Genomic DNA, 13,605 nt, shown 5'->3' on the forward strand with positions numbered 1-13,605 from the left:
CCGATAGATCTGATCGTTTTCTTCTATCCTCCGTTGTGTATTGGATTTCTAACATTGAAGCCTTCCACCCTTTGGCTAGAGGCCATTGATCCTTTACCAATCATACAACTCAGAGTGAAAGAGGAAGGAATGGGGGCTTAAACCGCCTGTTTGCTCTCATTGTGGGAAGCCAAATCATACAGTGTATTGATGTTGGGAACTTAACAGCAAACCAGATGATCTTTCCAAGTCCATGGAAAGGAAAAGGGAAATAAATAAGGACCATTGCTCGTTGGGTGGCCAATAATATTACAAACGTACAAACCCTTTGGATAATTGCTGCCAAGCGTTGATTTTTTATTTTTTTTCCCGCCGTGTGTTGTTTTGTGAAATGCGGCCCACCTGATCAAGTGGAGAAAAGTGTTAATGATACTCTGGTTCCCCATGACACTTGAAAAGTAGGCACTTGAAATGGTACACATGGAAATATAAGGTCTGAAAATGATATTGTTCGGAGACTTTAATGTTTGATTATTAGATACTTGTTTTTTAAATAAAAAAAATATATATTAATTCTCCCTTGTTGGAGAATATATTTTGGTAGCATATTTGCTATTTTTGGAATTCAAACACGTGACCTTTCACTTAGATAGCATGTTAAACAATCACTTGTACTAAAAGCCTGAGCATTTAGAGGATGGCATATTAATGTATATCAAGGGACCTTAACACTCTAACACTCCCTCGTACGTTTGGTGTGAAAATCCACACGGGAACATACTAGCTAAGGGTAGAGGAACACTCAACTCACACTATGATAGAGGAACACTCAACACACACTATAAGCAGACCCCTGTGAGAAAATATATTCCGATGGCATATTCGCTATTCCCAGAATTCAAACAACCACTTTCTCTAAAAGCTTGAGCTGTTAGAGTATGGTATATCGATGTATATCAAGGGACTTTAATACTCTAAAAATTCCTGATACTGGATGCCTCCGAAAAACTAATTGTGAGGGCAAACATTTCCTAACGATGCTCTCATTGCACGAAATTAAGAATCAAAATCAACATAAACAAAGGAATACATATCAAAGAACAAGAAACTTGATAATCTACACACATAATCACACATAGACACAAATAATACACACGTAAGAGCGAGGATGGTCAGCATATCACAATGCACATTCTGCGGCCCGATAAGACGAGGGGCCCCCACCACAACAACAATCCATTCACAGCCTACAAGTCACACCCATCCTATTGAAACTAACATGTGCTACTTTGGATTCACACTAACACACTATCAGCACTAATGGTGTGTATTCACCGACTGCGGCGGTAAAGCGAGTAAGTCGACACCATTACAAGCAAGACAAGAACAGTTGAGGCAAGAACAGCAAGAGCAATTGAACTTCCAATGTGTCGGCAGAACTTGTCGTAGACGCCACAGATTTTCGTCCACCCTACATGCTTGTTGCCCTTCATCCCGATGTAAGCAACTCCACCAGCCGTGCCGGTGGCTGAAGCCACCAATGCCGCCATTAGCTGCAATAGGTAACAAAAGTATTAGCAAGCAATTGGTACAAAAATCAAGTTGGCAATGAGTCCACCGAGCTCGAGCTGTTTACTAACTGGGTCCACAATCTACACATCAGCATGACCTGTGCTCGGACCCAAAACTTTTTGCAAGCCTCCACACATTTCTACCACTAAAATAAGTGAATAATTCTCTTGAAACAATTAATTTACTTAAGCTGCATTTGGTTGTACCACATTTTATGATAAATGAGTTAAATTTTGTGTGAAGGTTTATGATACACCCAAATGAAGATATATATATATATATATATATATATATATATATATATATATATATATATATATATATATATATATATATAAAGTAATGTGTGCATGTTTAAGTCCGAGGCTTAAATTTTAACTTAACATCTAATGGTTGGAGTAAATTTCTTATAATTGTAATGGTGGGCTCTAAAAAAAAAAAAAATCAAAAGCGGGAATTTGATCTCCCAACTATTTTCCTTCATGTGGCTTAATTAGCTGAATTATTGATGGAGCTAATTTTTGGACCATATACGGCTAAAATGGACGATGTACTGGGTGATCAAGGTGGATTTCACTTAAACATAATGGTAGGGTCTGGTAATACTTGAAGTGGAATGCAGGTGATTTTCATGCCTGACATCACCACATGGAATTCATAGTAAATTGATATTGAAATCACACCTTTTTCTGTGATTTCAAAATGGATGAATACATCCACCAACATAACCACCTTATGTGATTACCACTTATTATCACCGAATCCATCCTGCCAAACAACCTCTAAATAAATGACAGGTGAACCTGACCAGGTTAGGAAATGTAACATATTTTAATAAAGAGAGTTGATTTTACATTAAACTCTACCTACCTAACCTACCCATATGAATATCAAGGTTTGGGCTAGATGACTTGACCTGACCGGCTCAAAATTCAAAACAAAGTAGTAGAAAATAAGTATAGACACGTAGATATGATGTATACATGTATAATTATATGTATTACTTATTAATTCCTTTTTCTCCATAATTTCTTTTTTAAACATTGAGTCAGGCCATACTATGGGTTTGGTCGACCCCAACTTGACTGTAACTAAATGAGCCAGGTTAGGCTGTGCTTGTGCCTGATGACTTTTAAGTGGGTTTGGTAATGGGTCAGAGATCAAGTAGGAGAAGATCTCTTGGCCCATTTAATAAAGGATTGACCTTGTTAGGGTCGGTTTGGATGCAACTTCCGCAAATAGGCTTTTTACTGCTAAGGGGTTGTTTTGGATTCATGACTAACCTTTTTAGCACCATTTTGTTAGGTGGTTCCAAAATCATGGATTTTAGGTGAAATGGGCCCCAAAAACCCTTCCTTTGATCTGAAATCATTCACAAACAACCATTTTAAGGGTGTGTCCAAACGTGCCCCCAGGCATTTTTAATGTCACAATCTTATCATCTGCTTACCTCAAACAGAAAAATTTTACTTATTAAAATCTAATTCAGCTACTATATCGCTGCATTTAATGCAGCAGCAGTGCCAACATCATTATTGACATGGACCAATCATGATTCAAGAAAACAGGATTTTTCTTGGGGCAGGTAGAGGATCAGGATTCTTTTTAATATTCATCTGCGTGCTTCCCAGGGGTCACCTACTTGGAAAAATAGATTTTATAACACCGGTTTGACTTTGTGCTAGAGATACAAATCAAATCACAGGAAAAAAGGTGCCTCTTGATAAGCATTCGACCATTGACCTCAGCTTTTGTGTTAATTGCTGGTGGGCCATGCGGTAAACGCAATCACAGCCGTCAAACGTGTCTGACTGACTAAATTATCTTCCCATTAAAATAATAAGAAATCAGCGTATGTAGGGTCCATAAACCAATTAAATGATGGGTGACGTGGTGCGGAGACTATCTAATTATCATATCCTGATTTGGTTGAACGATGGTGGTGGCCCACCGGTTGATTACCGGTGAGATTGTGATTTAAAAATGCCAATTGAGAGTTCCACTGATGACGACTTAACTGATCTCATGTGCCAATTCCATAAAATCAAGTCCATGGATCAGTGATCTAAACCAGTGATATAATGGACCCCACAATGGAGAGATTGCCTTGAAATTCTTCCAGATTAAAGATCCTAGCCATCAATCTTTAGGCTTCTCTTGGGGCCATCATCGTGTATTTTCATTAGGAATCGAGAAATTCTTAAATCCATCCTTCTAGAAACACGCTGACTCGACTCAGTAAGATTTTAAGCTGACTCACATGGAAACACGCTTCTAGCATTGACTAGGTCCTAACTCAGCAGGACTCGTTGAATTGAACATGTGCTCTGCACGCTTAAACTATTTTAAATGTCTATAATTTTTTCTGGAGAGCTTTGCTAAGAGTAAACACGTGTGTAATAAAGCTCATGTAGATGCTACAAATGTGCCAAAATGATGCATAGGTCTGAAATCCAATCCATCCATTAGAAGGAGCCGCTATAATATTGATGCCATAATCTAAAAATTAGCCTAAAAACAGGTCGATGTGGGCCACAATGTGCGAAACAAAATGTGCTGTGAAGTCCTTTAACCTGTTATTCACCTGTTTTGGATATTGGGGCTCACCTGTTGAGTAGACTGAATTTATTTTTGGAAAACATGTGGAAGGTTAGATTAACTCAATGAAAGAAATTGAATCTCGGACCTTTCTACTAAGTGGCACATGTGTGGCATGTACATGAGCTATATTGCACACATAAATACTTAGCAAAGCTCTTTTTTCATTTACTATTTAATGGAGCAAAGGGTGGATAAATAAAAACATCATCATCTTCTTCAAGTAAATAAGACCTTGAATTCACAAGAGTTATGAAAAATCAAAAATATTTTATTGAAATCACCATACGCAATTATATTAGAACTTTTTATTGATAAGAAGTAAATTCTAAGAATATACTAAATACTAAAAGTCTAAGAATAAAAAGGTACATTTCACTTAAAACTGATTACAAATAGTAAGTTTTTTTAAAAATGGAAGACTTCAATAAGAATGAGTCCTTTTTTTATTTTTTTAACAAAAAAAAAAAGAATTAAAAAAAATAGAGTATAAGCGTGCCGATTAGCCCTAGAACGAAATTTTTGTCAAAATTTACAAGTCATGTGTCCCGTAGCTTCATTTTTTATCAGAAGTAATGATGGATTTATGGTATGCACTTTGAACGGCAATCTTTCTCAATCCAGAATTTTCTTTGATCTAGACACACTTGGGGCCAATTACATCATGCTCCACATAAGATTGGGCACAAATACTATGGATTACGTTCACTTTTGTTTGACTTTTTTGATCCATTCAGGCTAGAAATAAGTCCACAGCCGCCCGATCTACATCGTTATTGAGTTGAGTCAATTTAAGACTCACAAAGTCCACTCAGCTGGACACGGACTGGGTTAACAAAAATGGATTTCTGAATTTTTGGGAAAGAGTGAGCTATTTCACATCAATGGTAGCATCATATTTCCCGAATTTTTGGAAATTCTACTAAGAATAAAAATCTCAAAAATTGCAAACTGCTTCTCATATGTGATCCAAACACAGCCTAAAGTTTTCATCAAAATCAGAGAATATATGATTTCATGCTATAACTTACCGCGTCCTTAATTGCCAGTAGAAACAACAACTTATTTGAAGGAGACCGCTTCGAGACGGAAGCAAAAGACGCCATGAGGGTGAGTATACTATACAAACAAGCGATGCTAAGTGCAGCCACGAAGTATCTGCACACGCCATTAAACAAAATTAGACGGTTGTGAAGAAGATAAAAGGGACCGTAGTAGTAGTAGTAATAATAATCGTAATAATAATACTGATATTTTCTTTAGTAGAAATCAAAATTACTAGGCTTGTTGAAGAAATGAGGTAAAAATAGATGTAATTAACAAGCTAATCACAAAGGTGGGCCACACCAAACTGATGCATTTCCAATGGTCTGACAGTATGTACGGGTGTGGGTCCACCTTGTGAGTGGATTGGCTTGATCTTTTGCTGGGTGCCACCTTCTGCATGGCTTGGATTGAAGAAGTGCAACATGGTAATTAAGCTTATCAAGCTAGTGCTGTAAACGATCATTCCTCTACCAGATGAAGAGAGGAATGGTCACTTACACCCCGGTGATCTTTATGGCGAGGCCCACTTCATGCATGGTTAAGATCACTACACACAGTAAGACTCTTATTAGGTGGGCCACACATGATCATTGATTTAGATTTGCCCGTTGGATTATTCAGATATTGAGCAATTCAGTAGGCCCCATTATAGTTCTGATCATTATAAATGACAATCTGTCAATTCCACAATACAGATATAACACACACATGACTGGCACGTGCAATGAAGGCCACCAGAGTGTATGTGTTTATCATTCCTTGTATAGAGAGAAAAAGAACGGCTGTGATCCAGTGTTTGACTAGCATATATAACGAGTCCCAGGAACATGTTTGAAGTACAACAGCATCCCATCGTGTGGTGAAGAGATGGCCCATGATCATCCTAATAAAATTGGACGGATGGGATCGACGGTTCTCGTCAAACACTGGATCATTCATCAAAACTCGATCAAGGTGGGCCACGGCTTACATGAACGCTGGCGAGTGATTGAACTTGGCAGCCCGCGCCACCGGAACACGTATGAGCGGTGAGACGATGACCATCTCGGTCTGCTTGCTGGTGACCATCACCACGATAGCCGTAACCGTTGATGCGAACAATAGGAGCCTCAGTGAAAGATCAATCATGAACAGATTGATAGATGGATGATGAACGGACGGCTGTGATTCGGGGACCGTCTTGGCCGAATCATGAGTGGACGGCTTATCGGTGGATGCCATGACAATAGAAATGGAAGTAGTTTCTGTGTTTTCGATGTATGGATGGGAAAGAGAGAGAGGAGTGGGCCGATATATATATAGATTGCCGAGTTGGGACGGCGCCAGATTGCTTGGAGATGTGGACACGCTTACTTCACGCCGTTGAAATTTAGATGTTGGCTGTGTGAAGGTTCCCACTGACCTGATTTTTAAATTTCTGTTGACTACGCGCCATTTGTATTGGAAAGACGTGTACGGTAATACGTGCAACTGTTTTTTAAATGCTTTTACCTAACGTTCACATAGCACACATGCATGTCGGTCATGACCGTGCAAGTCGTAAATAAAATTGGGGTTTATCTGGCAATCCTAACCATCCTTTGGCTTTGGGAAGCGGATTGGCTACTCCCCCGCCACCAGCCAATGGCTGCTGGTCGGTTCTCTGTGGGGCCCACCATGATGTATGTGTTTTATCCATGCCGTCCATCTATTTTTATAGATCATTTTATGGTATGAGACCAAAAGTAAGATATATATCAATCTAAAATGGACCACATTACAAGGAACAGTGTTGAATGAACGTCAATCATTAAAAACATTTTGGGGCCATAAAAGTTTTGTATCAAGTTGATCTCTGTTTTTTTTTTTTTTTTCCTTCTTCTACGTCTGTATGACCTAATCAACATATTGGATGTCAAATAAACAGTACAGTGGGCCTTGGGAGGATTTTAATAGTGGATATCTAATCACTGTTGTTTTCCTGTGGTGTGGTCCACCTGAGATTTATATCCCTCTTATTTTTGGTATCAAGCCCTAAAATGATCAGTAAAAATGGATGAAACACATACATCATGGCAGGGGAGTAGCCAATCCGTTTGCCTTTGGAGGCCTCTTCGAAATTGCCGTTGGAAAATAAAATGGTCAGCCGTCCAAGTTCAATGGGCCATCTAGTTTGTACTGGTGGGGTCTACGTATTCGTCATCCGGACCGTCAATATGTATGAATCACCATATGATGGGGTATTCCTGTGATTGTTTCGGGTTTAAGTTATTCTGCTCATCGCATCATTGCTTGCTGTTTCCAACCGTTGTTGTCTTTTCTACGCAACCGTTTATTTATCGGCCTCGAATCAGAGGTTCAGATCGTCTGATCTGAAATATATTTTATTCAAGCGTGATCAGTCTTGTTTTATTTCGAATCAACGGTCGGCATTCCAGTACTTTAGGCCCTAGATCGACAACCTGGCGTGACAGCACGCTGCTGACGTTATGATGCAGTCAGGACTCCGTAATCCCTGCATCTTGCAACGCTTACACGGGGCGCGGCTTCGATTAGCTGTTACTCCGGCAACTGCTTAGTGGGTGTTACCCTTACCGTGTGGGCCCGCCTTGATAGTTTTTTATTTCATATCCACACCGCCCATCCGTTTTTTCAGATCATTTAAATACGTTTTCAAAATTTTAAATAGCTCCAAATCTCTGATGGACCACACCACTGGAAAAGGTGGTGAATAACCATTAAAAACTTTTTGTGGGCCAAAAATGTTTTGGATCAATCTAATATTTTTATTTTCACTTTATAAAGTTATTTTTGACCTTATCAATGGGTTGGATTTAAAATAAACATTATTTATCTTCTTAAAGTAGGCCTTGGGAATTTTTAAATGGTGAGCCTTCAATCATACTATTTCTTTTGGTGTGGTCCACCTGAGATTTTTATATACTTTTTTTTCGAGAGATTGTCCTAAAATTGTCTGGAAAGAATGATAGACGGAGTGGATATACAACGTATCATTAATGTGGGCCCTACGGTAAGGGTAACACCCACTGTGCTGTTAGACGGGGAACACCTAATCCGGGCCCTCGTTGGAACCGTTATTGTGGGGACCACCATCATGTATGCGTCTTACATCCACGCCGTCCGTCTGTTTTTACGGCTCATTTTAGGGCATAATCCAAAAAAATGAAGCAGATAAAAACATAAGGCTGACTACACCACAAGAAAAGGTGGTGATTGACCATTAAATTCTTCTTGTGGGGCACAACAGTTTTGGATCAAGATGGTATTTGAATGGTTCCTTCAACCATGTCTTTTTAACCTTATCAACAGTTTGGATGGAAAATAAACATTCTGTTGCCCCCAAGAAAATTTTAATGGTGGGTATTCAATCACCACTGTTTCTTGTGTCGTGGTCCATCTAAAATTTTATCTTCTTGATTTATTTTTGGATCACGACATAATATAAGCTGTCAAAACGGATGGACGGCAGTGGATGTAAGGCGCGTACAATACGGTGCACCCTACAGGCAGGGATCCAAGCTGGTGGTCGGTACTCTGTGGGCTCCACCATGATGTATTTGTTTCATCCATCCCATTCATCCATTTTTACAGATCATTTTATGGCTTGCTGTCAAAAATGAGATGATATAAATCTCAGGTGCACCACACCACATGAAAACAATAGTGATTGGATATCCACCATTACAATCCTCCTGACGCCCACTGTACTGTTTATTTGATATCCAATCTATTGATGAGGTCATACAGGCTCAGATGAAGGTAACAAACAAAAATCAGCTTGATCCAAAACTTTTATGGCCCCCAAAATGTTTTTAATGGTCTACGCTCATTCAATACTGTTTCTTGTAATGTGGTCCACTTGAGATTGGGATATACCTCATTTTTGGTTTCACACTGTAAAATGATCTATAAAATTAAATAGATGGAAGGCATGGATGAAACACACACACCACGGTGGGGCCACGGAGCACCAACCACCGGCCATCGGCTGGTGTCAGGGCGAGTAGACAATCCGTTTCCGATGCGGGGATCCACTGAAGCCGCGCCGGGGTTACACTGAGAAGTGCGCATATGCTCCTGTACAACGGAAACGGATTGACTACTCTCCTGCCACCAGCCCCGCGGCTGGTGGTCGGTGCTTTGTGGGCCCTATGATGTATGTGTTTCATCCATTCCGTTCATCCATATTTAAAGATCATTTTAGGGATTTATTCCAAAATTTAGGGGTATATAAATCTCAGGTGGTCCACACGACATGAAAACAATAGTGATTGGATATCCATCATTAAAATCCTCATAAGGTCCACTGTACTGTTTATTTGACATCAATTCTGTTGATTAGGTCATACAGGACCAGATGAAGGGAAAAAATTAAAATCAGCTTGATCCAAAACTTCTATGGCCACCAAAATGTTTTTAATGGTCGACGCTCACTCAACACTGTTTCCTGTAATGTGGTCCACTTGAGAATGGTATATATCTCATTTTTGGTCTCATATTGTAAAGTTATCTTTAAAAATAGATGGACGGCATGGATGAAACACATACATCATGGTGAGACCCACAGAGCACCGACCACTAGCTATTGGCTGGTGTCAGGGGGAGTAGCCAATCCGTTCCCATGTACAACTATGTAGTAGCGTGTGTTTTCAACTCTAACAAGTGAGGCGCATCATTCAGTAATCTAGACCATTGATTTTTCCTGCAAGACCATCGATGATTCGTAAATGATATGTCCATTGGGACAATCTTAATAATCCTTTGATCATGGCCCACGGATAGACAGTTAGGGCGTGCTTGGGCAGTGGGATTAGAAGGGATTAGGCGAGATGAGATTCATCGGGTCTTGTGCCAATTCCACTCCATGTTCGGGAAGGATGGAAAAGCTTGGAATTAGATTAGGTGGAATTGCATTGGGTCACTTTCTAATTTCACTGAATTTTAGCAAGTTGTTTAGGTCCCACCATAATGTGTGGGCTATATCCACACCGTCCACCCATTTTTTGAGATTATTTTAGAGCATGGGCCAAAAAATCAGGTAAATCTAAAGCTCAAGTGGACCCCACCATAGAAAGCAACGGAGATTGAATACTTACCGTTGAAAACTTCTTTGGGGCCACATAAGTTTTGGATCTACCTCATTTTTAAGCCCATGCCATAAAATGAGGTTACAAAACAAATGAACGGTTTAGATATAACACATTTGTGTTATTATCGGTAATTTCAAATTATGGTGGGTATATTCATTCACTGTACCACCGTATTACCAACAAAGCATGGCATTAATCTTATCCGATGGCAACAGGGGACAATCCCTGCCATGGGTATTAATTATGTTTTTTGAATCCCATCCCACCTAATCCCTTCTAATCCCACCGCCCAAACACGCCCTTAAGGACCGAAATCTGTCAACATTCAACTGAAAAGACTTTAATGTCGGCTGCTGAGATCTCCCAATCGGGGACATTTTTTGAGGAATGTTCAATCGTGGGACAGTGGGCAGACAGGAATCGTCTACAGCACCTGTCTCGCGCAGGGCGTACAATACCCATGCTATGTTGGGTCCACCATACTCTATGTGATACATCCACTCCGTCTATCAGGTGAGAACCCTTATGTTAACATATTTCCAAAATATCGTTCCAGTATAAAATTCACGTGGGCCATACCACCGATAAAAAAGTAAAATTGCGAATAAAATTTTTAAGTTTCACCGTGATGTGGCCCACTGAATTTTTAAATCAGGAATTTTTTGTCATTTCACATCATCCTGATGATTAAAATATAATGAACGGTTTTGATGAAATATAAACTCCATGGTGGCCTCGCAAACAAACCTATGGTTGGTGTCCCATACCTACGGTTCCACGTGGCATGTTCCATTCACCGGTGGATCTAGATTATTTTTGTCTCTATATCATAGAATTGAGGTATTTACCTGATGGACGGTGTGGATTTCTAAAATACAACATTGTGGCTCGAACCGTAAAACAGGTATTGTAGAGGATTCTGGTCCACATGATTCCACTCTATTGACACTTGGAAAGCGCTCTTTGGGAGGGGGGGGGGGGGGGATATGGTCAATATAAGCGGCTGGGTGGTACTCCTGTAATTTAGTTAAAGAAGCTGGGTGATTTCCCACGTACGTTTTTAAGACTAGCTACTAGCTACGTGTCTACGTGGTGATCAGAACCGCTCACGAAGGTCACGGTGAGGTGATGACGTGTCCACCATCAGAACCGTCAAATAAGTATCCGCCTCTTGGATAAGATCAAATTCCACCAGGCCTATTAAGTGCTCATCTTGGCCACCTTCATGTTGTCTAGGAAAGCGGATTGCGTCCTATTCCGCCGGAACGGAAATGGGTCTAGGCAGGGGCTACGTGGGGTCCACCGTGATGTATGGGTTTTATCCACTCTGTTCATCCATATTTCTAGATCATTTTAGCTTATGATCCCAAAAATGAAGTAGATGCAAGGCTAAAGTGGACCACACCGTAGGAAGTAGTGGTGATAATGATGCCCACCGTTGAAACTTTCATACTGCTCACTGTGATGTTTATCTACCATTTAACCTGTTCATGCGGATATATAGACATGGATGAAAGTAAAACATTCAACTTCTGTGGCACATAAGAAGTTTTTAACGGTAGGCGTCAATCCCCACCTTGTGGTCCACTTGAGCCTTGCATCTGCCTATTTTTGGGCTTGGAAAATTAATGAACCGCGTGGATAAAACCCATACATCACGGTGGGCTTCACAGAGCCCTGCCTGGACCGATGGCGCTGGACGCAATCTGCTTCCATTGACTTAGATGTCCCAAAAAATAGACAATTGGTTTAGTAACTAAGTTCATGTATAGGCTGTCAGTATATTGGGTTCAGGTCCGTGTCGTGGTTATAAGGCAGAAGGATGGACCACCAGATAAATGTGATTGCCATGGGTGATTAATTTGTAATGATGCGGACCTCCGATCTTATCTTATTACCTTTCAATCCTATAGACAAAGTTTCGAACATCTACCCCACCAGCAGTCGAAAACTTTATATATATATATATATATATATATATATATATATATATATATATATATATAGAGAGAGAGAGAGAGAGAGAGAGAGGGGGGGGGGGGGGGGGGGGAAGGTGAGTCCGTCCCATGAGGTCGAGCTGTGTGGGCCCCACCGTGATGCGTTTCGAACATCTACCCCATCAGTCAGATGCAACATTCCATCATGGGCCTAGGTCTCAAAAATCAAGTCAATCCGTGACTTGTGTGGGTCACACCACATACAGAAGTGGGGAGGGGCTTTGCACCATTAAAACATTCATAATCATTTTTTGGGCCCACCGAGATGTGGTTTGCAAATCCATCCCATCCATTATGTGTGTCCCACTTGGATGAGGGTTCAGACCAAGTTTCAGCAGCATTCAAAACTCAGGTGGGCCCCACCCAGTGCTTTTATATGTTTTAACGATGTCTTCACATGATTTTAGATGGTATGGCCCACCTGAGTTCCGTATATGGCTGATTTTTGGGATATCCCATAATTTAGAGGGGACCCATCAAATGCATGGTGTTGATGGTCGACACGCATCACGGTGGGGCTCACACAGCTCGACCTCACAGGAGCTTATTGTGAGGTCGAGCGCATAGTACCTTTTCCCATATATATATATATATATATATATATATATATATATATATATATATATATATATATATAATGGACATTTAGTTCTTAGGTAAGGTGATGATTTTTTAGTAAGTTAGAAACTCTAAGGACCTGTTTGGCCGGGCAGATTGGATGGGATTGGATGGTATTAGAGTGGATTGCATGGATTCAAGGTAATGATAGCTGCATCAGTGAATTGGTGCAAGATCTATGAGATTGCTATATTGGGTCTGTTTGGCACGCCTGGCCAATCCCGGGATTAAACCTACCAATCCCTTTCAATCCCTCGAACCAAACACGTCCCAGGTAATTTTGAAGGGATTAGGGTGGATTGGATGGGATTTAAAGGTAATGATGGTGATGTCAGTGGATTGTCTTAAGATCCATGGGATTGCTATATCCTGGGATCAGGATCCCGTGTCTGTTTGGCAGGCCTGGCCAATCCCGGGATCTATCTTCCAATCCCTTCCAATCCCATCCAATTTGCCCGGCCAAACAGGTCCTATATTTCTCAATATTTATCAACACCTATAAGCTCTTACCCAAAGGGATCCAAGTCATCTTGCATGTGTTTAATCACTCTCATGAATATTTTAAACTCTTTATGAAGATGATATTGTTTCATTGCATTTTTAAGATGATAGACATCAATCTAATAAGCAAACCATTTGTCTTTTAAACCTATATAATGTTTATCTAGGTGAATCTCCATTTAGAAACCAACTAAGCCTTAAGT

General features: G+C 40.2%; 1 protein-coding gene across 1 annotated transcript; it reads right to left on the minus strand.

The window, feature by feature from the left end:
* Positions 1 to 1,048: 1,048 nt before the first annotated feature.
* Positions 1,049 to 6,511, minus strand: LOC131231582 (CASP-like protein 1D1). Its single transcript, XM_058227831.1, has 3 exons — positions 6,167 to 6,511; positions 5,181 to 5,307; positions 1,049 to 1,532 (listed from the first exon to the last, which is right to left on the minus strand). Exons 1-3 carry the CDS (start codon positions 6,415 to 6,417, stop codon positions 1,311 to 1,313), a joined length of 600 nt encoding a protein of 199 aa, XP_058083814.1. The 5' UTR covers positions 6,418 to 6,511; the 3' UTR covers positions 1,049 to 1,310.
* Between the last annotated feature and the right edge of the window lie 7,094 nt (positions 6,512 to 13,605).

This window comes from Magnolia sinica, chromosome 17, assembly GCF_029962835.1.
Source record: "Magnolia sinica isolate HGM2019 chromosome 17, MsV1, whole genome shotgun sequence".
Lineage (NCBI taxonomy): Eukaryota > Viridiplantae > Streptophyta > Magnoliopsida > Magnoliales > Magnoliaceae > Magnolia > Magnolia sinica.